The sequence below is a fragment of the Ochotona curzoniae genome, unplaced genomic scaffold (genome assembly GCF_017591425.1).
Source record: "Ochotona curzoniae isolate NIBS_2020 unplaced genomic scaffold, NIBS_Ocur_1.0 scaffold_2587, whole genome shotgun sequence".
Classification (NCBI taxonomy): Eukaryota; Metazoa; Chordata; class Mammalia; order Lagomorpha; family Ochotonidae; genus Ochotona; species Ochotona curzoniae.
In genome coordinates, this window is record NW_024467096.1 from 4,558,122 (window position 1) to 4,585,450 (window position 27,329).

The window sequence follows — 27,329 nt, forward strand, 5'->3', positions numbered from 1 at the left end:
GGCTAACCAGCCAGCCTGTGAGTGGGAGTGGCACAGGTGAACTAACACCCCAGCAGGCTGACAGTCTTGGGGAGTTGGAGGGAGGCTGGCGTGGGGGGAGCAAGACACCTGCCCCACGGCTTCACACACAACAGCCAAGGCACATCCCCACCTCACTTTCCTACAAAAGGACATGGAAACTCAGAGAGCTTCACGGGATGCAAACCCTCATGGGTCCGTCCCATGGTAAAGCTCTTCAGCCTTACATTCCTGCCAATGATCTTGGAAACGCAATAACTTAAAAAGAAAAAAACATACTCCAAGTTCAAAGCTGTAGCGGGGAAGGGGACAAGGGTCTGAGATCTGCACTGCTGCCACTCCTCCAGGCAGCCTTCCAAGCCGGGGCAATGTATGAGAAGGCAGTGTCTGAAGGCAGCAGACGGGAATTTTCCAGCCCACTGAGCCCTAAAAGGAGGATCAGGGTATGAAGCAGACCGGTCACAGTCCAGGCACTCTGGGAACAAAAGGGGCAATTCCTCTCGCCCCTTCTGCCCTGGGCTTTTCTCCCCCGTTCTGCAGCTACATGGCGGAACTTACGAGATGCCCACAGCCGCCAGTGAGCCGAGCGGGATGCTGCCAGCAGGATCCCTGAGGTCGCCCCCCATGTTGAAGCCGGCCATGACTCCTGAAAGACACCCAGGTGGGGGATGGGGTAAACTGGGTCGGCTCTGGGAATCCCCCTCCCCTCCTTCAGGGCCCTCCCCTTGGAAGCACTCCCTTGTCCCAGCCTCCCCCAGCCTCAGCTCTGTTTCAATCTCCCCTGGCAACTGGGGAGGCATGCGTGGGGCTATGAAAGGGACCTTTGTAGGCTGGGAGGTGCTCAGAAGGGAAGCCCTTTAGGGTACAAGAACATCTGATCATCCTGTGTGGCTGCACCACGCACAGGCAACATCCTAACCCGATGCTGCCTGCTGAGCCTGAGCCTGCTCAGCTGACAGACGCCCCAGCATTTGCCAAAGGACCAGCAAGCAGTTTTCCCTGCTGTGGGTCCAGGTGTCCAGGGTCATGTACCACCCTCCCAAGTACTTCAAGGAAACCAAAAAACCAATCCTGGCACAGACATTGGGCATGGAGATAGAGGTGCTGAGTAGGAAGTCTGTGTTCCACATCGCATTCTCAATTCCAGTTTCCTGCTAATGTACACCACGAAAGACAGCAGGTCACAATTCAAGGACGTAGGTCCCTGCCACACTTTGGGAGACCCACGCTGAGTTCTCAGCTCCAGGTTTCAGCCTAGCCTACCACTGTCTGTTGTAGAAATTTAGGAAGCAAATCATAGGGCAGGAGATTTCTGTCTCTGTGTCTATTTCTTAGTCTCTGCCTTTCCAAAAAAATAAATATTCTTTAAAAAATAACCCTGAGGCTATGAACATTGCATTGCACGCTCCTTGCCATCACCACCTCCTCTCCCCAAGGACATGAAAGAAAGTGGATTATTTTGTGATGATGCTGGACCACTGGCACAGCGTCAGATGCGGAAGGGAACCCAGTCTGCTTCCCTCCTGCTAGGGTTTGACATGGCTTGAGTGTGTCCTGCAGGTGTCCTGGATTTTGTGAGGGAGCCCCAGTTCTCTGTGACAATGAAGAGCGAGTGGGACCCTCAAGAGCAGAGCTCCGTGGGAGGTCCTCAGGTCAACAGGGGCTCTGTCCTTGCATGAGCCCCTGCAAAGGAACAAGCCTAGCCTCTCCTGGTCTCTCCCATTTCTCACCTTCCATGCGCTCTCCTACATGCCTGTCCATGCCTGTGATGCTATCCGCCACGAGGGCCTCCCTGAAGCTGAGCTGATGGCCCCGCCCTCCAGTCTCCAAAACTGTAAGCTGAATTAATGCTTTTTTCTTTGTTTTACCCAGTCCAGGGTATGTAACAGCAACCGGCCATGGATGGAGACACAGACTTAGAACAAATGTACATGGGAGTGTCACTGAATAACAGTGATGGTCCAGCCCTAAGTGCTCCAACGGCACAGGGAGTCAGTCTCCCAGAGCCGGGGACGTCTCAAACACAGCCTTGAATGAGGATCACAAAAACGTTACAACCCATCATCATTCACTGTTGATCTTTTCAACAGACAGGACCCCTGTTAGGTGCTTTACGTGCACTTTTTATGTTATTTAAACTTCACAAACACCATAGCGGGAAAGCAGAATTATACGCCATTTTAGAGAAAAGTGCTCACGGAGGTTAACTAAAACAGCTTAATGTCATCTTGGTAACTGGGAAACCTGTCTGATGCACAGGGATGCCAGCTGAGTGTGATGAGGCACAAGCTTAGGGTCAGCAAGTCCAGCAAGGGACTGGCCGGAGAGGGGGCCTGAACACACGTCACCCAACAGTTCCAGTGCCAAGATTCTAGCCAAAGTAAAAAGTTACAGGCATGAGTAAAAGTAGTCAAACAACTTTATACATGCTTGTTTAGGGTACCAAAAACAACCCCATAGTTTAATGTCTTAAAAAAAAAAATCAAGGATTGGCAAAATCGGTGATGATATCATCTTTCAGCAAATATTACATCTTTAGACTATTCTGTGATATAAAAACTCAAAATCTATTGTCGGGCTGGGGCAGTGCTGTGGCACAGTGTGTTAAGCTCCCACTTACAATGGCAGTATCCCACATGGGGCCCTGTTCAGGTTCTGACTGCTAGACTTCCTATCTAGTTCCCTGCTAACATACCTGGAAAATCAGGGGGAAATGGTTCCTCCCAGCCATGCAAGTGGGAGACCTAGATGAAGTTTCTGGCTCTTGGTTTGAGTGTGGCTGAGTCCTGGCTGCTACAGCCATTTGGGGAGAGAAATCTCTGTCTCTCTCCTTTCTTTCTCTGTAACTCTGACTTTGAAATCTATTGTTGGGATTTTAAGATGCATATTGAAAGCAGAACATATGGTATGATCCCACTGTTATATAAAAAACAGATTCATGCATAGAAAAAGAAACCAGAACACATTTTTAAATGTTAGCGAAATATTGCTAGGGGGTAGGAGGGTTGTTTATGTTTAATTGCTTATATTTTCTCAGTTTTCTACAGTGGTCATTTTAAAATACGGAGAGATCATTTTTAGAGTCTTTTTGTTTAAAAAACCATGGTAAGAACACCTGTCACCCTTCCCTGCCCTTCCCCCACCCTGGCCAAGATTCTATCAACATGGTAGGAAAAGAGGAAGTACATTCCCATGGTACAGAGGAGTGGGATGGTGGAATCCCACTATCCATGAATTTCAGAAACCTGGGAAGTAGAGAAAATGATACAGAGTGAAAGGGAATGAAACGGAAACCTGGGGTACTCCCCTACCTACAGGAAGCCAGCGTGGAGGTTGGTACCCCGGAAAGAGCCGTAGGCTAGCACACACTCACTCACAGATTCAGACAGCTCCCCACCAGCACACACCACACCACAAGGGGAATGTGCGTCAGGGACCAGGATCAACAGCACTGGACAACAGGAACAGAGCAGTCTGGTTAGAAGAAACAAGTAAATCAGGACACAGGGGCAGAATTTTAAAGAAAACAATGACTGGTTCCAGAGATACCAAGAATATTCTACCTGTAAAATGAGATGCCTTGGGGCCCAGCACAATAGCCTAGTGGCTAACCTGGCCTTGCATGTACCAGGATACTATATGGGTGCCAGCTTGTGTCCTTGCTGCCCCATTTCCCATCCAGCTCCCTGCTTGTGGCCTGGGAAAGCAGTCAAGGACGGCCCAAAGCCTTGGGACCCTGTACCTGCACAGGAGACCTAGAAGAGGCTCTGGGCTGCTGGCTTCAGATCATCTCAGCTCTGGCCTGGTGGCCACTTGGGGAGTGAATCATCAGATGGAAGATCTTCCTCTCTGTCTCTCCTCCTCTCTGTATATCTGACTTTCCAATAAAAATAAATAAATCTTAAAAAAAAATTAAGATGCTCTGGGGAAAAACAATCCAAGAACAGGAAAGATCCTTACGGGAATTAGAAAGGTGGTCACTCAAACTAAAAACAAGATAGATCTGAAAGACAGGGTTCATACCCAGGCACTTCGGGATAGTGTTGTAGTGCATCTCAACACTTGCCACATTGGCACCCCATAGTCAGAGTGCGAGTTCGAGCCCTGGCTGGTCCACTTCTCATCCAGCTTCCTGCTAATGTGCCGGGTAAATCAACAGAGGCTGGCCCAAGTGCTTGGCCCTGCCACTCGTGGATGGAGTTTTGGCTTCAGTCTGACCAAGTCCTAGACACTGTAGCCATTTGGGGAATGAACCGGTAAAAGTAACTCGGTCTCTCCCTCTCTCCAGCACTCTGCCTTTCAAATAAAGAGATACACATTTTAATAACAATAAAAAACCCCCACACACGTAGAACAAAAAGATAAAGGGGTAGAAAACTTGAATAAAATAGAGAAGAGAGCCTGACATGATGGTTCAATTGGTTAATTCTCCCTGTACACGCGCCAGGATCCCATATGGACACCGGTTCATATCCCAACTGCTCCACATCCTTCCAGCTCCATGATTGAGCCTGGGAAAACAGTAGAGGATGGCCCAAAGCCTCGGGACCTGCATCCTGCACCCTGCACGTGGAAGAAGCTCCTGGCTCCTGACTTTGGATCAGCTCAGCTTGGGTCACTGTAACCATTTGGGGAGTGAACTAATGGATGGAAGATCTTTCTCTCTGTCTCTCCTTCTCTCTGTAAATCTGCCGTTCATTAAAAAATAAACAAATCTTTCTCAAAAATAGAAAAATCAAACAGATGACAGCAAACATTTCTGCAAATTGAAGATGACACAGGTCTTCAGACTGAAATATTCCACCAAATATCTAGCAAAAAAAAAAAAAAAAATAGTAGGTAAAAACCTATACCTCAAGGTAAAATGTTGCATTTCCAGGAAGACTCCTAAATGCTTCCAAGGAGAAAACCTGAACACTTCTGGAAGAACAAAACACACTGCCTGCTCACCAGCAATGCTGAATGCTAAAAGACAATGGAGCACTGACTCCAAACTCCGAGGGAAAGACATTTTTTAGATGTATTTTATTGATTTGAAAAGCAGAGTGTTACAAAAAAAAAGGTGGAGGCAGAACGATCTTGCATCTACTGGGTCACTCCTCAAATGACCACCCTAATACAGTAGGAACAGCATCCCGGCCTGTGTGGCACCCGACAGAAGCCCAAAAACTTTCATTACCATCCACTGTTTTCGCCAGCACATGGGCAGGGAGCTCAGTCAGAACCAGAACTAACTGGTACACAAACTGACACGCAGACACGAGATGCCAGCGATGCAAGAGGTGCCTGGAGTGGCTCTGCCCCAACACTGGCCCTGGGAACACTTTCTGGAAGCCAGAATTTTAGTCATATATGTTTAGTCAACTGAAAGGAATGGGAAGCAGACCGGAGACTAGATGATTTACCCCACCTTGCATAATTTCTGAACAAGATGCTGAAGTATGCACTGCAGCAAAGTGAAAATGTAAACCATGCCAGAGGAAAATATTAGACTCCAAACACAGTGATAACACAGGGATAACTCGGGAATGGAATGAAGCAGCAGCATGAGAGGTGTGCAGCAGAGAAAGCTGAAGGGCTGCAGGCCCCAACAGGGACACCCCAATACAACAGGGTGATGAGCAAACTGAATGAGTGTCAGCAGTGAGTGACTGCAACCTTTCAGCAACTGGAAAAAAACAAAGGCAATGAAAACTCCAGGAAAAGTCATCAAGAAAGTTAAGGAAGCAAACTAAAATTTGATATGATTTTAAAAAATTTTTTTCATTGGAAAGACAGATCTACAATAGAGGAGGAGAGACAGAGACGAAGATCTTCTATCCGATGATTCACTTGCAAAGTGACCACCACAGCCAGAGCTGGACTGATCTGAAGCCAGGAGCCAGGAGGCTCCTCCAGGTCTCCTGTGCGGGTGCAGGGTCCCAAGGCTTTGGGCCGTCCTCCACTGCTTTCCCAGGCCACAAGCAGGAAGCTGGATGGGAAGCTTGGCTGCCAGGATACAAACTGGCATCCATATGGAATCCCACTGCATGCAAGGAGAGGACTTTAGCCACTAGGCTACCACACTGGGCCCAAAACTTGATATGGTTTTAAAGAACTGATTTTTTATTTATATTAATAGAAAATGCAACACTGCATGAGGTTTGCTAAGAACGGCCAGGACATTTCCAGTAGTACAGAGCAACTTGTCCCCATCCATCCAAAGACTCATTTAGCCATGATGTTAGGAACATTTTCCCTACATCACAACCAGGACCACATCTGATTCACAGTGAAGGAAACGGAAATTTTGGACTTGATACTTCACTGAATAATTGCTACAGAGTCGTAATACTGTACATGTTTATCATTTTTTAGCATCTAGAGCTGATTATGCTAAAACACAGAGGACAAACTGTAATTACAGCCAGTTATCATGTATCTTGACAATACAAAAGGAGGGCTGTAACTAGATTCTGTCAGGAAGTGGGCAGAGGAAAGCACGGACATTTCTGTCGCAGTAAGGTAGACAACACCACCCCTATCAGCTTTCATGCAGCCTTGCTTTGCATCCGTTCAGTAAGAAACTTCACAGGCCATCAGGCCACGCCTTTAGTGCCAGGCTGGGATCTGGCTGATACGGAAAAAGTAAATCTCCATATACCAGCGGCAATTGGCTTTAAGTTAACATTACACTCATTCTGTCAATTATCATCCTGAAGTTCTAAGAGTTGGCTAAGAATGGCCAAGACATTTCTAGAACCTCAGAGCGCTTGGCCCGCCCCCAAACCTCCAAAGAGGACTGGCTTGTAACATCAAGCTAAAGAACGTTTCTTGTTAGGTGTCTGTGTGCGTAACTGATTGTTCACTTATAGTTCCGAAGTACATTTTTTTAAAAGATTAATTTATTTTATTGGAAAGTCAGAAATACAGAGAGGAGGAGAGACAGAGAGGAAGATCTTCTGTCCGATGATTCACTCCCCAGGTGACCACAAAGGCCGGTACTGCGCCATTCTGAAGCCAGGAGCCAGGATCTCCTCCAGGTCTCCTACACAGGTGCAGGGTCCCAAGGTTTTGGCTGCCCTCAACTGCTTTCCCAGGCCACAAGCAGGGAGCTGGATGGGAAGTGGAGCTACTGAGATTTGAACTGGTGCCCAAATGGGATCCCGGTGCATTCAGGGCCAGGACTTTAGCTGCTAGGCCACAATGCCGGACCCCCGAAGTACATTTTTTTATGTAATTTTGCTCAGTCACCTGCTGACCTGCATATACTTGGTATAGCTTTCTTGATATTGCTCTAAAAACTCAAATTAATAGGTTATGCAGATTCCCTTAAAACTAGAACATGAGAGCATTCCTTATAAAAATATTTAAACATAAAGTGACTGTAGTAGGCTCAGTGTGGCAGCATAGCGACTAAAGTCCTCGCCTTGGATGCAGCGGTATCCCATATGGGCACCAGTTCTAATCCCGGCAGCTCCACTTCCCATCCAGCTCCCCGCTTGTGGCCTGGGAAAGCAGTCGAGGACGGCCCAAAGCCTTGGGATCCTGCACCCATTTGGGAGACCCCAAAGAGGCTCCTGGCTCCTGGCTTCAGATTGGTTCAGCTTTGGCCATCATGGTCACTTGGTGAGTAAATCATCGGATGGAAGACCTTCCTGTCTTTCCTCCTCTCTGCATATCTGACTTTCCAATAAAAATTTAAAATTTTTTAATAAAAATTGGCTATAGTATTTTAAATGCTATACATGGTACTTCACTTTTTTTTCATGTCAACAATAAAGAGTAAAGGCATCAAACCTGCAATGGATAAAATGAGATTTTAGTGTAGTTGGAGTTATGAGTCTAATCAAGAAGGTAACTAAAAGTAAAATTAAACTGCCAAATATAGGACAACAGGAAATCATGTAAGTTATATCGCCCAGCACAGCATCAAGAGATACTGTTCTACTTTGATTAAACAAGCTATTGTTCATGGAACTTCCCAAGGTACCAAAAGCCATTTGAAATGGTTGCACTGTAGGCTGTTTCGTGACTAACACGCCAGTAAACTGGGTGCCTCAGGCCAACGTCCAGCGTTAGCTCTTGATTCCTGCTAAGATAGAGCCCCGGCAGCAGTGATGACGGCTCACGTCTCCATGTGGGAGGCTTCAACCGAGATTCCTGATCCTCCACCACAGCAGGTCCCAGGTGGTGCAGGTACCTGGGGAGTGCGCCGATGGATGGGAGATTCCTTGCATGTCTGTCTCCCAAATGAATAAATATTTTTAAAGTGGTTGCCCTATGGATATTTGGGGAGTTGAAGGGTAGGGTGGAAAAGCATAGTTATGCATTACACTTTCAAAAGAATCCTGTATAGATCTTATTTGGTCAGAAAGAGCAACATCCGTGACTTAGTTTTCTCCCAGGGGCCCTGGGACCGGGCCCCGTCATGGAGCAGGGCTGGGGCTCCACTGCTTGCTGCCAGATAATCTAGTCTGAATTGCCAGAGTCCAGCTCCTCAGTAATGCTGCCCCTTTCTAGACCTTCCAAATTCTGATCCTGAGCTAAGGTGCCCGCCCATCACCAGACTAAGTGCTGTGCCACATCTACAGGCCACTGTGCCTCCTGACCTCAGCAAGTGCCTCACTCTGCCCACCAGCTGAAGGCAAGAGGAGCAGCCAGGATATGAACTGGTGCCCACACGGGATCCCCGCACATAAAAGATGAGGACTTTAGACACTAAGCTACCATGCGGGGACCCCTCATTTAGTATCTTAGAAAGAGAAAGAAAGAAAGCAAGGAAGGAAGGAAGGAACAACAGAAGAGGAGAGGAGAGAAGAAAAGAGAAAAGGGGAGGGAGGGAGGAAGGGAGAGAGGGAAGGAAATATTTTTCTTCTCGCAAGAATTCTATTGTATGGTTTGGGAAATAGTAAATATCTGCCTGTACTGATCACTTGGTTTTTATACTTTTCTAGGCTTACAAATGTTGTTTAAGATGTTTTTTTGGAAGCAATAATTCTTTTCTTTTTTATTTTATTTGAAAAACAGAGAGTCAGAAAAAAGACTTTCCATGCATTGGTTCATTCCCTTAAATGCTTACACCAGCAGGGGCTAGTTTAGTATGAAGCCAGGAGCCTTGAACTCACACACATCCCCCACGCAGGTGTGTCAGGAACCCAACTACTTGAACTGCCACCTGCTTTCCCAGGGTGCATGTGTGGGATGCAGGAACAGAAGCAGAGCTGAGACTTGAATCCAACACTCTTGATATAAGACCTCAAGTCTTAACATTACAATAAACACTTGCTTCTAGAACCAATGATTCTTAGAGCCACAAGGTGTCCTAGAGATCGTGTACTTCATTTACAGACTTGGAAACTGAGGTCCAAAGAGAGAAAGGGATTTTGCTCAAGTTTTTGAGCTGACTGCTAGAAGAACTAACACTAATCTTCAAGTATCCTGACTGAGGCAGTGTTCTGCTATATCAAACAGCCTCTCCACCTTTTCCCCAAAGATTTATTCATGCATTTGAAAGCCACAGAGCAAGAAGACAGATCTTATACCCATTGGCTCACCCATCAGATGGTCACAATGACCAAGGTTGGGCCAACCTAAAGGCAGAAGCCAAGAGCTTCATCTGAGTCTCCTTGTAGGTAGCAGGGACCCAATCACTGGGGTCAGCTTCAACTGCTTAAGTGAAAAACTCTATGCTAAGTTAGCATCCAGCATGGTATCTGAAAGGACAGACTATCATAATGATGTTAATTATTATCAATATTTGTGAGGATTTACGTGATGTTTATCAATGAATTCTGCAAATAAGAACACAAAAATAAATTCCAATGACAGCTACAAGGCATCCTTCCTTCTGCCTGGCACGACTCACAGATCCCTCTCCTGGAAGGCCACACGTGGGCCTCACTGTTCCACAAACCTGGGGATCCTATGCTAGCCCAGCACGTCCTTATCCTCTCCCCACAAGACACACCATGGGTGAGTAGACCTGGCAGGTGTCTGGGAAGGGAGGAAAGAAGAAGTGGGATGAAGGGAGTCAGCACTCCTGGTTCAGGTTGGGCAAACTGATCTGGAACAGGGAGCATTAGGGCTGAAGCAGCTGACTAGAGGGTTCCTGAGCATCGTGTGTGTGTGTGTGTGTGTGTGTGTGTGTGTGTGTGTGTGTGTGTGTGTGTGTGTGACAGAAAGAGGGAGAGAGAGCAAGCGAGCGAGCAGGGACAGCGAGGCAGTCCAGAGAAGTGGAAGGGCATTGCAGAAATAGCAGTGTTCCCGACAAGGAAGATGACTGTGGACACTCTGGTCAGGGCTTTTGGATTCCCACCACATTTTTTCATGCTGGGTGTGGTCAACCACAGGCCCATGTGTTGACTGTGGCCAAAGAGGCTCTTATCCCTTCCAGTAAGAGTGTGGGATCTGGGAACAAGGGTTATGAGACTTCACAGGACTCATATTTTTTCTCGGTGAGTTTCCATTTCCTGGTTCCTTGGCAGACAGGGGTGTGGGGGGTGTTCTGGACCTTGTGGACTTGGCATGGGTGTGTATGTGTGTGTGTGTGTGTGTGTGTGAAAACCCTGGGGGAAGAGATGCTTGTTTTTCAGGGAGTGCTTGGTGGTGCAGCTTAGGGGCAAACACAAGGTCGCTGCCAAATTTGCACCCATTCCCCACCCTGACAGCCGGGGCCACAGGGTGTGGCAGAGCAGGCGAGGATAGGAGGGCTGCTCCACAAATCCAGAGGGGTCACGGAAAACTGACCTCCAGTCTCCAGCCACTGGGACAAAATATCTGACGCTGAGAGGGTGGAGAACAGAAGCATTTGTTCTTCAATACTCCTCTTCCCTCTCGGCAGCCTGGAGGTCTCCTGTTCAGAGGAGGATGGCGTTGGAGGAGCCCCAGCCATGACTCACTCAGAGCTAATCCTCGGCGAATCTGTCACCATGGAAACTGCCAATCATTCATGCTTTTCATAGCTTCACCGAACAGCTGCCCAGGGAGAGCAAGCTGCGTGCCGCATTTATACTGCCTACCATGCTGACGCTGGGCCCGTAAACAGAGCAGCCCTCGCAGCAGGACCATACCCTGGCCTTGCCCACTCCTGGGCTGTGTGCTTCTAATGAAGCTCTTCCTAAGTTTTTCTGTGCCCCTTTCCCTCCCAGAGGGTAAAATCAGTGATTCTGAGCGTTAGGAGGACAGAGCGAGAGTGGGAGGGACAGGAAGCTACATACCGGAAGAGGGGTGGTAACGGCAATGTACTTGTCAGCCTGTTCCCTACTATGGTTTTGTGCTTGGAAGACTGCAGAATAAAACTTTCATAGCCAAAACCCCAGAAAACAAGCTTCAATTCCTATTCTCAGGCAGTAGAGCTATGAAGAGCATGGATGACGGCTGCCTTTCCTCTCCCACCCATCATGTCTGGCATCCAGGAGGTTTTTCAACATGATTGCCAGAAAGAAATATAGATTTTACAAAAATGAAAAAGTTGAGAGTTTCTGGGTTAACTGATCTCCGAAGTGAATCCAACCCAATCTCTGGGTTACAGAGGGCTTGTTCAAGCCCCAGGCACCAGCAACCACCTGCCTGGAGGAAAAGGCTGGCTTTCCCCATGCGCACCAGGCATGCCCTTGTTTAGCTATCTGACCACGAACATGAGCCCTGGGGGTGAAGAGGGGGAAGCTGGAGAGGGAACATCAGGGCATGGGTGTACTGACACTACCTCCTGGGGTCCCTGAGGACTCCTGGGAATAACTCCTACTGGATTGTGCTCAGCCAAAGAGGCATACAGCCCCTGCCAGGGTAGACCTGTTGGCCTGGCATCCAGGCACAGTTCTTCATTGGGGGGAGTCTCACTGTCAGGCCATGGGGATGCTCAGCCAGGTGGCCCCGTGACCAGGTGCTCCACATGTGCATGGGGAGACAGGAGCTAGGGAAAGAGACAGGAGGTGTGGGGGGTCAAAGAGAGGGCTCTGAAATCTTTTCTGATACTCTCTTTTTATTCCCTGTTTCCCTTGTCTTTGCTGCCCAGTGAAGAGGAGTCTGACCTAGATCGAATTGCCTTAAGGGAGATACATGACTGCAGGGAAGCGGGATTTGTCTGAACGCTGTTTTGCATCTGTTTCTCAACAGCCTAGGTCCTTAGGAGATTTGAGAGTTGTGCAGGAAGTGGAAAAGCAGCAGCAGATGGCTAGGGACTGTGTGTGTTGGGGAAGGCAGGGGACAAAGAACAGACATGACCATGGAGTCTGCAGGTTCCCACGCAAACAAAGCTACAGGAGCCCTTGTTCAAAATGTGTTAGGAATTTTAGCCACAGCAAAGCAGTAGCCAAGTGTGAGGCCTCTGTCTGCATGAGCCCAGCACGCATGCATCAGGTCAGGCACCCATGCGGCTGGCTCCAGACAGGAATTCCATAGAACAGCCTGGCCCGGCCCCAGCTGAGGAGGGGATCAGTGGGTGAAAGACTTTCTTGCTTTCTTCCTGCAACTAGAATGAAGTAAAATAAAAATAGATAATTTCTTTTAAAACACAAGAACTCAAAATATCCACTGAATTTGAAATGTAGAAATCACTGATGACCTTGGCAGGAGCCCTGTCGTTGGCAGACTGGCTTGGAATTCTGGGAGAGAGGAGGGGAGGAGATGAGAAGGAGAGCGGGGAGGAGGGAAGCAGATGCAAGGAGCCTCCTGGTTGGTGGCAGAGACGTAGGGGAAGCGTGCTGCTAGAGGAGAAGTGTGGTGGAGGAAAGATGACTCAAGGTGGGCAGAGTTAACTTATTTCATGTGAACGGCTTCCCCGAGGTGTGACTGACACACAACCAGCTGTGTGTGTCTCAGGGGAACAACGTGAAGAAGTCCGACACAAAAACACACCACGAAACCATCACCATATGTCAGCAATGCATGTTTCACTCCTCAAAAGGTTCCGTCTTCTGGGTAGTTTCCCTTCTGCACCCTTCAACCTGGGCAGCCGTTGCTCCATTTTCTAATGACACACTCTGTATTTTCTATAACTTTATCTAAAAGAAATTTCATATAGCCTCCTTTAAAAAAAAAAAAGGTACTCTTCTAACATCTAACTTCTTCTTTCACCCAACACAATTATATTGAGCTTCCTCTATACCTGAATGTATTAATAGCTTATTCCTTTTATCGCTGAGTAGTTTGCGGCTACAAGGCTGTCTCGTTTATCTGCTCACCTATTGAAGAGCATCAGTGCTATTTCCACTCTGAGACTGGTACAAACTAAGCTGCACTTCTGCACGTCCTTATATGGGCACAGACTCTCAGTTCTCTGCAGTAGATAACCAGGAGTGGAGGGGCTGGACCTCAGTGTCTTTTTAAAGAAACTGTCAAATGGCCTGCAGAGTGGCTGCACCACTTAACATTCCCACCGGCCGCAGATGAGAGGCCCAGCTTTTCCCGCTCGTGGTCAACACGGGTGTGGATAACCTATTTCATCTCAACACATTCCAGGAGCTTTGCCTGCCTTTGCTATCCCTGTCCTGTTTGGGAAAAGAATGATGAGCTAGGACATGGCATGGCGGGGCAAGGCAGAGGGAGACACTCCAGGCCGGCAGCGTTGCTGGGATCAAGAGCAAATCCTCCTGTGACTCTGTGCCAGGAAGACAAGCCCAGTCCCTAGTGAATGGCACTTTCCAGGAATCATTTGTCAACATGCCAGCTTACTGCCCTCCAAGCTGGGAACCCAAGCATGTAGCAAGCTCCGTAGGGGCTGCAGCTCTACAAGGCCCCTCCACGGCCATCATAGTGCAGGAAAGCAGAAGGTAGGCATCGATTTATTCACTGTCCTATTAGGTCCAAATCAGTGTAGCAAGAAAATCACACTTATCTTGCTTCTTAGGAGAATACCTATCATTGGTAGGGAAAGGGCAGGTGGCATTCTAGCCCAAGTATGCACTTGCTCAAAATGTGATATGGCTCTGTCTGCTGGGGAAGCCACACAGGTAGCTTTTGTTAGTAACAGTGAAGCCCACTATGGGGCCAGCACTGTGGCGTAGTGCGTTAAGCCATCCACTTACAATGGGAGCATCCCACGTCGGACTGCCCATTCAAGTCCCAACTCTTCTGCTTCCAATCCAGATCCCACCCTGCCACCCATGTGGGAGACCAGAATGGAGTTCCTGAAATCATGGCCATTCAGGGAATAAATCAGCAGGTGGAAGATCAATCAGTCTCATTTTCTTTCATATTTTCTCTGTCAATTTGTCTTTCAAATAACAAAAATCTTTAAATAAAGTCAGACACACATCCTAGCAGCACAAACAGGCCACTGGGAAATAATCATTTATATTCCTTATCCCCTAACAGGAGGGTGAAGAAGGACCCGGACTATAGTACCTGTGGCAGCTGGGAAGAACACCCCGAAGACGGTGAAGAAGGACTCCCCCGGGGTGTAATCCGGCAGAGTGTTGTTCCGTAGCAGCTCCGGGGAATAGCCAATAAAACCATGCTCTGAAATGACACAGAGAGCAAAATGAGCTGAGAGGCAGGACACTACTTCATACGACTTCAAGTATTCAACAGTAAGGGTGTGTGTGACAGACGGAGAATGCGCAGTTTGGCCCGAACATCCTCCTCCTCATTTCTAGGCCTGACTCTGGTTGACATAGCAGAAAAATGACTAGCAGTGAAAAGGAGTTACCTCTGGACACATGTTCACTTTTTGCTTCCGTAGACGCCACCTGAGTTGAAATGTTATTCAATGAATAGGCATTAGTGTGTTTATTTTTCATCGAATGCAATACAAATTGGGGCTGGTGCCATGGTGTAGTAAGTTAAGCCTCAGCCTGTGGTGCTAGCATCATTTATGGGTACCAGTTTGAGTACCAGCTGCTCCTCTTCCGATCCTGCTCTCTGCTAATGCACCTGGGAAAGCAGTGGAAGAAAACCCAAGTGTTTGGGCCCCTGTATCCACGTGGGAGATCTAAAGGAAGCTCCAGGCTCCTGGCTTTGGACTGGCCCAGCTTCACCTGGGACAGCCAGGTGAGGCATGAAACAGTGACTGGAAGATCTTCCTCTCTCTCTCTCTCTCTCTTTCTCCAAATCTGCCTTTCAAATAAAAATAATTCAATCTCAAAAAAAAAAAAAAAAAAGGCAGGGCCCAGCACATTGGCTGAATTGGCTAATTTACCACTTGCAAGTGCTAGCATCCCATATGGGCACTGGTTCAGCCTGGGAAAGCTGGAAGACTTGGGACTTGGGACTCTGCATCCGGGAAGTAAACCAGTAGATGGGAGATCTTTCCCTCTGTCTCTCCTCCTCTCTATAAATCTGCCTTTCTGATAAAAGTAAATAAACCTTTAAAACATTTTAAAATAAAATAAAATTTAAGAAGAAAGCAATATTAATTGATATTAGCAAGTTACTTCTCTACTCAAAACCTCCCATGAGTCCCTTCCAGCCACAGAACAAAGCACAGACTCTGTAGGATGAGTTTCAAGGCCATGCACACCTGGCCCAGCCCATCATTTCTTCTTTATCCCCTGGCCTTTTACCAGCGCCCAGTCTCTTTTCCTAGATCACCACTCACACCACCCCTGATGCAGGGGTCGGGATGCTCCACATCTCTAACTATCCCTGAGATGTTCATCCCTCAGGCCCAGCTCACATGTCATGTCGCTCCGTTAGGGACTTTACCTAGTTAGACTCTCCATGGGCTCTCCTGGCCCATGACCAGCCACCCTGAGTCTTTCCTTAGCTACCCCTGCTGGAGGCAGGAAGTCCAATTTCCCGCATCTTTGTCTCCCAGATCCAGGCACTGTCCCACAAAGTAGGTTGCACTTCTCACATTCAGGAGTCTTTTTTTTTTTAGATTTATTTTTATTATTTTCTTATTGGAAAGTCAGATATACAGAGAGGAGAGACAGAGAGGAAGATCTTCCGTCCAATGATTCACTTCCCAAGTGAGCACAACGGCCAATGCTATGCCGATCCCCAAAGCCAGGAGCCTCTTCTGGGTCTCCCACGCGGGTGCAGGGTCCCAAGGCTTTGGGCCGTCCTCGACTGCTTTCCCGGGCCACAGGCAGGGAGCTGGATGGGAAGTGGGGCTGCGGGGATAGAACCGGCGCCCATATGGGATTCCAGGCGTGCAAGGCGAGGACCTTAACCACTGTGCCACCGTGCCGGGCCCCAGGAGTCTTTTTTAAAGACTCGAAAAGGCACAGGTAGGGCCCAGGGCCCAGCATCATGGCCTAGTGGCTAAAGTTCTCGCCTTGAATGCGCCGGGATCCCATATGGCAACCGGTTCTAATCCCGGCAGCTCCACTTCACATCCAGCTCCCTGCTTACAACCTGGGAAAGCAGTTGAGGGCAGCCCAAAGCCTTGGGACCCTGCACCCACGTGGGAGACTTAGAAGAAGTTTCCTGGATCCTGGTTTCAGATCAGCATAGCACCAGCCGTTGTGGTCACTTGGGGAGTGAATCATCAGACGGAAGATCTTCCTCTCTGTCTCTCCTCCTCTCTGCATATCTGCCTTTCCAACAAAAATAAAATAAATCTTTAAAAAAAAAAAAGGCACAGGTAGAAATTGATCCATCTTCCATCCACTGGTTCACCAACCCTAACAGGCCATAACAGCTGCTGCTGAGCCAACCTCAAGCCACATGCCAAAGACTCCATCAAGGTCTGCAATGTGGATGATGGAGCCCAAGCATTCAGGTTATCTACCACTGCCTCTCCAGGCACGTGAGCAGGAAGCTGGGTCGGCAGCAGTGCAGCCAGCACTCCAACTAGAACTCTCATAGCAGATGCCGGTGTCAGATGTGCAGGCTTGGTCTACTGTGCCACAATCCCACAGCCTACAGGGTCTGAGATGCCTGAGCTCCCTGAGATGCCTCAGCTGATGCCCGTCTCACTTGCACGCTTTCAGTCTGACTGACTGACTCACTGATGCTCCATAGCAGGGACATATCTGAGCAGATCTCTTCCAAAGTCTTTCAAACGTTTCTGTTCACGGGCTCGAACCAAGTCTGCCACATGGTTTCCATGCTAGACACTTTGTTCCTGTGGCCAAGGCAGTCACTCTGAACAGCAACTGGGACATGACACAGAATTCAGATGTTCCTGGACTTGGGGACACACGGACTGTCAGCCTCTGAGGATGAGCTGGTTTGTTCCTGCAAGCTGTGGCCCTACGTCGACTCTCATCACTCCGTCTGCTGATGCGGGATGAAGACCCAGCCAGCGAGGCAGCACTGAGCCCAGGACCTTGGTGACTTTACTTCCAGTGAGCCTCACCCCCAAGCCCACTCCAGGCCGAGCCACAGCCTGGGCCTTCCTGCACAGGACCCAGCTCCTGCCACACGGATGAGCCTGAGACCGCCCGCGCTGCTTACGGCTTCCGAGGTTCATCACCTCACAGGAAAAGTATTTAAGAAAAACTAACCAAATGAAAAGCTCGGTGTAGCCCAGGGCACTCTCAGGAACTCAGGTCTTCAATCACTGTCGGTGGCTCTTTTTTGCATGAATAAAATTGTTTCTGGCACATGAAATCCTAACAACCACACACCCTTTCTGAATTGCGTCACGTTTCATAGCTGGTCTTCCCATTATTAACAAAAAAAGCAGTAAGTGCTAAGTTAACTGTAACTTAGCCGTTGGCTGATCCCACTTGCCAAGTCTGAGCAGAAAACCATGCCCACCTGCCTTGGAACGGAGCTGGGCAAGCAGAGATGGTGTCCAGGCCTGATGGCGCATGCATGTTGCCACCTCACTGCTCATAAACACGTTACTGGGGGCCCACCATCTCCTTACCCACCAGGCCCGCCAGCGTCACCCTGGTCACTTGCAGGTTCAGAGAGACGTCAGGCCCCCATGAGAAAAGTCCCTGGGGAAACCGATGGAGGCCCACAGACTGAGTGAACGGTGCCTCAGCTGCCTCTCGTGCAGCCCTGGCCACTTCCTGAACACACCTGCTAGCCCTCCACAGGCACCACTGCGGACATTTCACTGCTCTTTCTTAACGGAAATGTCTCATCTTTGAAAAGCATCTAGCAGATGAAGGTATTAGTCAATACTTTAAACAATGGAAAATTCAGGAACGGTCTAAGCATCTAGGGAAGACCAAGGTACCTGAAATGTTTATAAAGAGTTTCAAATACCATGGAAAACTGCCCAACTTATAGACAGTATACACTAAGAAAACTGACAAGTTTTATATGCTATATTCATATTACATAAATGTATTTATTAACTTATAAATGGTTAAGTATCAAAGCATAAAATTTAAAAAATTTATCCATGTAAGAAAAACTTTGAAGAAAACAAACCAAAATATTAACTATGATTGTCTGTGTAAGGCAATTATGAGCTATTTTATTTTATTTAGACAAAATTTCCACATTAAAAAAATACTATGCTTATTATCCAAGAAATACCTTCTAGGAGGGAGCATTGCGGCACAGTGGGTTAAGCCACCACTTGAGACATCTGTGTCCTGCATTGCAAACTCTGGATTTGAGTTCCTCCTCTGCTTCCCATCCAGCTTCCTGTTGAGGCAAACCCTGGGAGGCAGCAGGTTTTGACTCAAGTACTAGCCCAGATGGAGTTTCTGGTTCCAGGTTCTGGTCCAGCCCAGCCCCAGAAACTAACTAGCAGATGGAAAAATCAGTCTTTCCCCATCCTGGCACTCTTCCTTTCAAATAAATTAAAAATACATATGTTTATTTAAAAAGCGATAATCTCTTTTAAAAAAATCATCCCATATACAAGTATCTCTTATTCCTTTTTGCCTTCCCATTTATAGTCTACTTATTTCCCAAAATGATTTGAGTAATGGCTGTTAAGACAAACAAGCAAGATAGGGAAAAAGAAAGAACTCAAAGAGAAAAAGAAACCAAACATGAGGCAGGAAGAGCTGGAGTCACCCACAGCAGAACCTGCACGCGCACAGGCCAAAGCCAGGGATGTCCCACAAGACGCCGGTATGACCTGTGGAATCTTCTGGAAACTACATGGGATATTAGAGCCATTTGACCAAGACCACTAAGAGCATTGCTCCTGTGTGGCTCTTCCCTCACCTAGGCCACCTCCTTTGGGGTGAGAAGTTGGTCTCGTTTCCTCCATCCTTACGATTCCCACAGAGGCCCCCATATGACCCAATACCTCACCAAAGGTCCCTGGTCCTGAGTCAGCTCCCAGGGAGGCTGCATCCGCTGGTTCCTGCCTCACCAGCTGAGACCCAGGTCTCTCTCCCACACCCCAGACTCGGCAATGCAGGCACGCAGGTGAGATACTGAGGGCTAACTGAGGCATGGTGTGAGTCTGGCTGGGCAGGGTTGACGCATACACAATCTGTCGTGTCCTCCTACAGTGGCTAATGCCAGACTCGCTGACGTGCATACAAAAGGTTCATATTCAGTCTGATAAAAGCTGTGGTCCTATTTCCACAGATATCTCCCTTTGCATACCTCTGATATCTTTGAAACGTCTCTTGGGGGCACAGCCCTTAGGCATCAGGGGCTATGTCTGCACCTGACACCTCCTACCAGGCCCTGCACACCTCCCCAGTCTGCTGTGAAGACCCACCTCAGAGTTGCCAACAGCTGCAAGAGTGACAGTGACAATTATGGTATTGCAGGCAGCCCCTGCCGGGGAACAACACAGACTGTGCAGGTTCCCCAAGGACATCACAGGGCAACCTCCCTTCTAAAAATAATGCCGAGCATCACTGATTCAACTCCACCTCTGTGCCCGGCTCTACGTCATCCAGCAAGATGAGAGCTGGGCACACCAAGGCTCATCCAAGGTCATAGGGCCACAGCTGCCTGTGTGTCTCCTACCACGTCTCCAGCACCCACACCTCCCACCCTCGAGAAGCATGAGCCCAGGTTTCCCAAGAAACGCACTGCCTTACAGCTCCCCTGGGAGATGGGGCACGGCCCAGCCTGCACACTGGCAGGACCTCAGGCCCATCCAAATTCAGTTTTCCATTCCCCATTCCCCACTGTTCCTCTGTAATGCATCCCAGAGTTGTTCCTTAGGGAATTCGTGTGTGTGTGTGTGTGTGTGTGTGTGTGTGTGAGAGAGAGAGAGAGAGAGAGAGAGAGAGAGAGAAACTGAACTCTAAAAGAAAAAGTTATTTTCATCTTCTTTAAAAGGCAGGGAGACAGAAAGTCAGTGACTGAGAGGTGTCTTTGAGTTACTGATTCACTCACTACCACACTCAAAGCCAAGAGCCCGGGATTCATGTGGGTGACAGGACCAAAGTCTCTGAGCCATCACTGCTCCCTCTTAGGGTGCCCAGCGACGGGGAGCTGGACTGGAAGAGGAACCGAGACTCCAACCAGGGACTCCAATGTGGGAGACAGGTGTCCTTGGTATAAAATGCTGCATCCAATGCCCACCCCTAAAGCTTGTTTGTTGACCTCCAAAGGGGCTCTGTGCCTCAGAAACCCACAGACTTTTCAGTTCCTCTGCTGGTACCAGGGACCCCGGGCCTGGCTCCTGTCAGCACACAGCTTCCAGCTCCAAGAGGCCCCCGTGGCCAGGCCCGCAGAACTATGTGTAAACGTGTCTGGGCTTGACCTAAACATCTGGTTGGGAACTAAAAATACCTTGGTCTCATTTGAGCTGTGCGCTTTTAGGAAGACCAGACACACAACAGGGGAAAAGGAAGAGAGGACAACTCCTGGCAAGACCCAACAGGCAGGCCCAGGGTGACAAGCAGGGCAGCTGGGCTGCAGAGAGCCTTCCTCTGCCACACAGAACTCAAGCTTCCTGTGACGGGGCCTGTGGGCGGCAGACCTCGCTCTGTCTGCCCCCACAAGGAGTTGAGTGCCCTGCCCCAGTGGGGATAGCACAGTCTAGACCCCAGGAAGGGGAAGGGGATCACAGGGAAGCCCTGAGTGGCACCTGCAACACCACTGTGGGGGCTGCTGAAACCAGAAGGGCAGGTGGTGGCTGATGAAGAGTAGGGCTCATTTTGTGGCTGTTGGCTGCAGCCGTTGCTTAACTTAGACAGCAACTAGGGGCTGTCTCTGCATCTCTGGGGCCCCTCCCTGCCCTAGAGGCCGGCCGGCCAGTCCTTTCCTGGGGCTGGACAATGGGAGAGCTGGCCCACCAGAATTAGCGACAGGGAAGAAAGGACCTAGGGCAGGCAGACAGGGTTGGAGGGGGCCTCCTCTGTAAGCAGGCAGGGTGGGGCCTGGGAGGCCACAGGAAGGAAAAGGAAAGGAGAGGCCTACATTTGGGAAAGGAGGGCAGTCTCCAAAACAAAGCCCGAGGAGAGAGAGGGGAGGCATGAGGGGCCTGGCAGGAGTGAGGTCAGTGCAGCAAGTGTGCCCAAGCCCCTCAAAGGAAGAGGACCAAGTATAGTACCATGGGCCTCAACAATCATTAGCAGGGCCTTCCAGTGGTCAACTCATTTAGACTTTGCAGGGTGAAGTTAAATCGGAATCAGAGTTATCTGTCAGTGTATTTAACAACAGGGTCTCTGGGTCCAGAACCATGGCTTAGTTGGCTGATCCTCTACCTCCAAGCAGCAGGATCCTATATGGGTGCCAGTTGGTGTCCTGGCTGCTCCACTTCCCATCCAACTCCCTGTTTGTGGTCCTGGAAAGCAGTGAAAGATCCCCCAGGGAGTGTGGATATGCCACCTCTGAGTCAGTGTACATGAGAGGAGCCAGAGACCCCACCCTTGCTAGTGAGCTCCCAGGTGATGCCAAGCTCTGCTCTGCAGTTGGCACTCCAATGGCAGGGCAAATGATGACCAGTAGCCCATTCTCAGGCCCCAGGGCACATCATCCAGAGCTTCCACCCCGTGTCCCCGTGCTGCAAGTGCTCCACACCCTGCACAGTTGCCATATGAAGCTCAAGCTATACAACTGTGGGCCCGGCACAGTGGGTGCCAGCATCCCATATGGGTGCCAGTTCAGCTGCTCCACTTCCCCATCCAGCTCCCTACAACAGCCTGAGAGAGCAGTGGAGGATGGTCCAAGGCCTTGGGACTCTGCACCCGTGTGGGAGAACTGGAAAAACTCCTGGCTCCTGGCTTCAAATCAGCTCAGCTCTGGCTGTTGTGACTACTTGGGGAGTGAACCAGTGAACAGGATTTATTTCTCTCTGTATCTCCTTCTCTCTGTAAATCTGACATGCCTTTCCAGTGTAAATAAATAAATCTTAAAACACACATAAAACTACACAATCATGGTTGGCAGTCATTGCCACACGGTCTCAGGGTATCAAAGCCACAGGGGTAGGCATAGGGAGACCAAGCAGGAATTTAGGGTCTCTGTCATGGTCCCATGTTCACAATTGAGCAGTTCAGAATGCAGAGTAGGGGGCCAGGGGAACAAGCCATGGGAAATCCAGAGCTTAACTGTGAGCATGGCCTGCAGTGCAGGCAGCAGCCTCAAGCCTGCATCTGCTGGACACTCGGGCAGCATCCTCCAGCTTGCTGCCAAGTGCAGCTGTTCCAGGCAAGCCCATTGGGCTGCACTGGTGCAGGCAAGTGAGAGTAAGTCCTGGGAGTTTTGGAAGAGGCCCCCCAGAGGGTCCTGGGCAGTGAACTGGGCGGCTGCTCCAGACCAGTTTCCTCCCTAGCTTTAGCCCTAGTGATCTGGGGCCTCCCCAGAGAGGGTGGGGAAAGGATGTGAGCTGGGTTTCCAGGCCCGAACCCCCACCCAGAGAGAAAATACACACAGAGAGGGCTGGGTGTTCCAGCAGTGGCCAGAAGGGAAATCTAGAGAGAGGGACCTGGGCTGGTCACTGGGCTGTGGGAGTCCCGCCCAGACCGCCCAGGGAGGGACAGCCTGGAGCCTTGGCCTGGCCCTGGGGAGCGCCTCCACCCTCTGGGAAGACAGGCTGCCAAGAACCCACAGGGCTGGGCAAGCTGGGGATGAAGGGCCTGGGGTGGAGGGGATGTGAGGGCAATGCCTCTGGCTGCAGAGGGTGGGACCTTAGCATCCAGTCACAAAAGCCAGGAGCTCCTGCCAACTTGTGCCATCCAAAAGGGCAGTCCTGGGTTCTCTCACTTGAGAAAGGGAAGATGCTTCTCTTCCCTCTCATGAGAAAAGATCATTTTTCACGTCCAAGAAATTCCTCCACCTGCTGACCCAGGCTCCAGCTGAAGTACTTAGTTTAAAAAAAAATCTTCTAATGGCTTTGGCTGTCTGTGAGTGCCAGTGGGATTTTGGCTTAGAGAGGGCTAGAGTGGAAAGAACTGTCACATGTCCTGGACTACGGAAAGCCCAAACTGCAGGAATGGGTGCTGGGGCAGCTCCCCAGGTCTCAGGGCCTCTGGGATGATGGCTCCCCCGGCTCTGGGAGAAGTTTGGCCTTAACTGCGTGAACTGTTAAGCCTCATGACAACCCTATTAGGTGCACACATTGTGCTCAGGTAAGAAAATAGAGGAACTGCACTCAGAGCTGGTGCTGTCCCAAGGATGCAGGAAGCCTTGGGAGTAGGGTTGAGGAGATGGGAGGAGCTCAGACTGGGGCCCTGCAGAGGAGCCCCCCTGGAGAGACCCCACCCACCAGCCTGGCCTGCAAAGCCCTGAGCTCCAAGGAGCTCTGAGAAAGGGAAATCTGGCCTGCTTATCTCCTGGGGGAAAGGAATGTGCTCTCCCGCCAGGATAAGGGGTTGTTTTGACAGGAAGTCTCCACCCTGGCTGTGGGCTCCTCCCAGCCACCACTTACTCCTTCTGGCTGTCCCTGGCTCTGGCATCCCACTTCCCACATTTAAACTCTTGACCTCAACAATTTCCCCCACCCACCCAAATACTCCTAGCCTCATTCATGCCCCTTCCCCCACCCTGGTCTGGATACCCCCTCCAGGCAGGAGGAAGCGTGGGAGGTCAAGTGCCCCTGCAGGGGGCAGAGTCCACATCAACAGGGTTGATATAAGCAGTTATATAAGCAGGGCTACCCTCCTGCTGAGACTGGGCTGATCCAGCCTCCTCCAGGCACACAACACACACACACACACGACCCACCAGACCAAGCAGCTTTCTCCACTCCCAGATTCTGTGTCACAGAGCCTCAGAATGTCAATGTCATCAGTCATGAGTCTCAACTCTATCTTCCCGAAGGGAAAGCTGGGGTTCAGGAAAGGAGACTTGTACCCCCTACAAAACCAGGAGCTGGTCAAACAATCTAATACCTATCCACCAAGCCATTCTAGCTTACAAACCCATGACTTTCCATTGGCCTGTACCAAGTGGGGGACCTGCTGCTTTATGTCCTGGGCTAGTTCCAGTATCTAATCCCAGATGTTATGCCAAGTAATACAAAATGTCCTTAATACGAAGCAATGGAAATAGCCCGAGTGCCCATCACCAGATGAAAAAGCAAGCCAAGCACAGTCTATCCATACACGGGTGCACTGTCGGACCACAGAAGGGAGTAAAAGGCTGATGTGTAATGTGGGTGAACTCTGAACATGCATGAAAGAAGGCAGACACAAGAGGATACATGGCGTATGGTTCCACTTAACAGGAAAGAGCTAGAACAGGCCAAATCATAAAGACAGAAAACAGGATAGCACTTAGAGGGGCTAGAGGAAGGACTTCTGACTTAATAGATGGAGAGGTTCTGCCTGGAGATGAGGGAAAAGTTCTGGAAGCAGATGGTGGTGCTGAAGGATTGGCCACGGGTCAAGCTGCATCCATGCAGAGGAACCATCTGTTCCGTATCAGCCTCCTTCTCAGGCCAGCTCTCCTCTCTCCAGCCAGGTAATGGGAGTCAACGGGATGTCTCCCCATAAAGTTTCATACCTCCTTTATGTCTCTTCCAGTACCCCCACATGAAGAGGTAGATGGTCCTGGACCTCACATAACACCTGGCCAGACCTTAACAGCCACCTAATTATATAACCCCTCCTGTCAACTTTTGGATTTGGATAGTAGTAGAATTTTGCTGGCTGCTCCCAAAACTCCTGTGCCCATGTGTGTAAGATCTCAGACACAGTTTTTGCTAGCTGGCACCACAGCCATGAGGGCCACTATCAACTGCAGCCTTGGCCCTTACTTTGCTCCTGCTCAGATTAGAGAAACAGAATAGTCACCTTAGCTCCTGCAAGCAGCCAGAGTTCCCAGGAGCAGAGGGAGGGAGAGAAGCAAGCCAGACTATCTTCACTAGAACATAGGCACTATAGATCAGAGGCAAGCGTTTCTCTCCCACAAACATACATTTTTTGTTTGTTTGTTTGTTCTTTTTGTGTGCTGTTTATTTCTCAAGACCTCACTGCACAGTCTTATTGCATGTCTTATTGCACAGTCTTATTGCAGTCTTTCATGCATGTTCCAGCCTAAGCCTCCCCACTAATACCACACAACAAAAGGCTGGGATAGTGGGGCTGAGCAGAAGTGAGCCCAGTGCCCTGCCAGAGCCAAGTGGACACTCCATCCAAGAATGGCTGAAGGCAACACCTGCCATGGAGTTTCATCCGCCACCACTGAGGCACCCCCAAAAGCTCCTCAAGATCAACCCTCAGAGACTTCATATTCCAACGAGCTTCAGGGAGAACTCAAGCCACCTTTTCAAAATGACTTTTGATAACTAACCCCTCCCTCCTGTACCATCCACTCAAATATTTAAAAAAATTTTTTTTCTAACCAAACCATTAACCAATTTCTTTTGCAGGAACCTCCCATTCCTCCCATTCCTCCCGCGCCAGGTTGCAACCACCACTGGTAGAACACTGCACCCAAACTCAGCTTGAGGAAGCAATAGAGAACAATGCCCCTTTTCCTTTGTATGTAACAAAAGGGAAGAATGTGGGGGGCGATTTGAACATCCCATCTCGGACCCAGTGCCATTTCCTGCTTCTTCTTCCCCACAGCCCATGAAATTCATGCAGTTCTGGTTATCTACCAATCAGACGTAACCTGGCACCTGCCTGATAATCCCACTCCCCAATCTCTGGTCCCTCCCCCTTGTCTCCATCCACCTATCTGTGGCTCAGAGGATCTCAGCCACAAGTCCCTGGGACCAGTAAACAGCCCACACAGCCCAGCCTTCTCCTTCCCCCTCTCTCTTCCATTCTCTTCTGACCTAGCTCTTCCCCTTCCCCCTCCGTCTTTTCCCTTCCCTTTCCCTGGCAGCCCCCATCCTGCCACCATGGCAGGAGATGTGTCCCTTCCAGGTTTCTCCCCCTCCACCCCTGCTCCTGTTCCTATCCTGCTGGAATAAAGGACCTCATAATATCTCATCACATCTGGTGTTTCGATTTGCGGTAAACTAATCATGAAAAGAGGACTTGGCTGCAGGAATTAGCTGCACGTAACAACGGAAGAACTTTGAGAACTTTCAGTGCACTTAAAACCCAACAGCGATCAATTGTACTATGAAACATGGCGAGAGGGGTGGGTGACACTGAGCTTGAGACACTGCTTGGAACACTGGAATCCCAAATGGAGTGCCTGGTTCAAGTCCCAGTTCTGTTCCACATTCCAGCTTCCTGCTAATGTGCATGCTGGGAGGCAACTAATGATGGCTCAAGTAATTTGGATCCCTACCATTCAGAGGGGACACCCAGATAGAGTTCTGGGCTCCTGGCAACAGTTCTGTCTCAAATCTTGTTGTGGGTATTTGAAAGGTAAGCCAGTGGATGGAAGATCTGTCTTTATTTCAAATAAATAAAAGTCAATACAAAATAACAAAATATAATGGTTAAAATGGTCAACTGTGTGTTAGAGCTATTTACACACACACACACACACACACATACACACACACACACACAGAGCAAGCTGGTTTATCAGCGCAGTATGTTGTTTAGAGAGAAATACTCTACAATCTTGCTGTAGGCCAGTCCCCAACCTGCTTAATAGTTGTGGAAATGGAGAATAAAAGGAGCTTTTTCACCAGGTATCAGTACGTAAGAGGGCAGAGCCATGTCCTGACCACTCCTACCATGGCCTTGGCACAGCTCTGGGCTGCCTCACCTGGGTACCTTGGTACACTCCGGACTGCAATCCACCTGACCTCAAGTCTAAGAAGCTTGACTCTGGCAGAAAGCATGGCATCCTCAGGAAGCCAGTGCTGCCTTCGTCAATGCCTAGACACTCCAGGGTTTTACTGAGGCTCAGGAATGGGGGGTATTGGCAGCAGAGACGTAGGGAAGCACAGACTGCCCCATCTCAGCAGCCCTGTCCAACTCCCACTGAAAACCTCCACCAAGTCAGGGGCATTGTTGTCCCAGCCTCACATGGAACACATCCCCACTTTCAAAGCTTGCACATTCTCTGGGACCACAGGCCTTGGAGCAGCATTTATCAGGGGTTCCTGCCAATGAGAGCAGGCCTTGAAGGAATAGGCCGTGACCCAAGCTTCGGACTGGATATCACGGGGAGGCGAGCAAGTGCTTGCCATGAGGTACTCCTTT

At 49.4% G+C, this 27,329-nt stretch overlaps 1 protein-coding gene across 2 annotated transcripts in view; it reads right to left on the reverse strand.

Annotated features, from left to right (window-relative positions):
* Positions 1–27,329, reverse strand: part of SLC12A8 (solute carrier family 12 member 8) — a 122,179-nt gene that overhangs the window by 43,374 nt on the left and 51,476 nt on the right. For both annotated transcript variants that reach the window (XM_041002823.1, XM_041002822.1), the window contains exons 4-5: positions 14,344–14,457; positions 577–664 (exon numbers count right to left, since the gene is read on the reverse strand). In XM_041002823.1, coding sequence (XP_040858757.1) covers positions 577–664; positions 14,344–14,457 — 202 coding nt within the window. The remainder of the gene's footprint in view (positions 1–576; positions 665–14,343; positions 14,458–27,329) is intronic.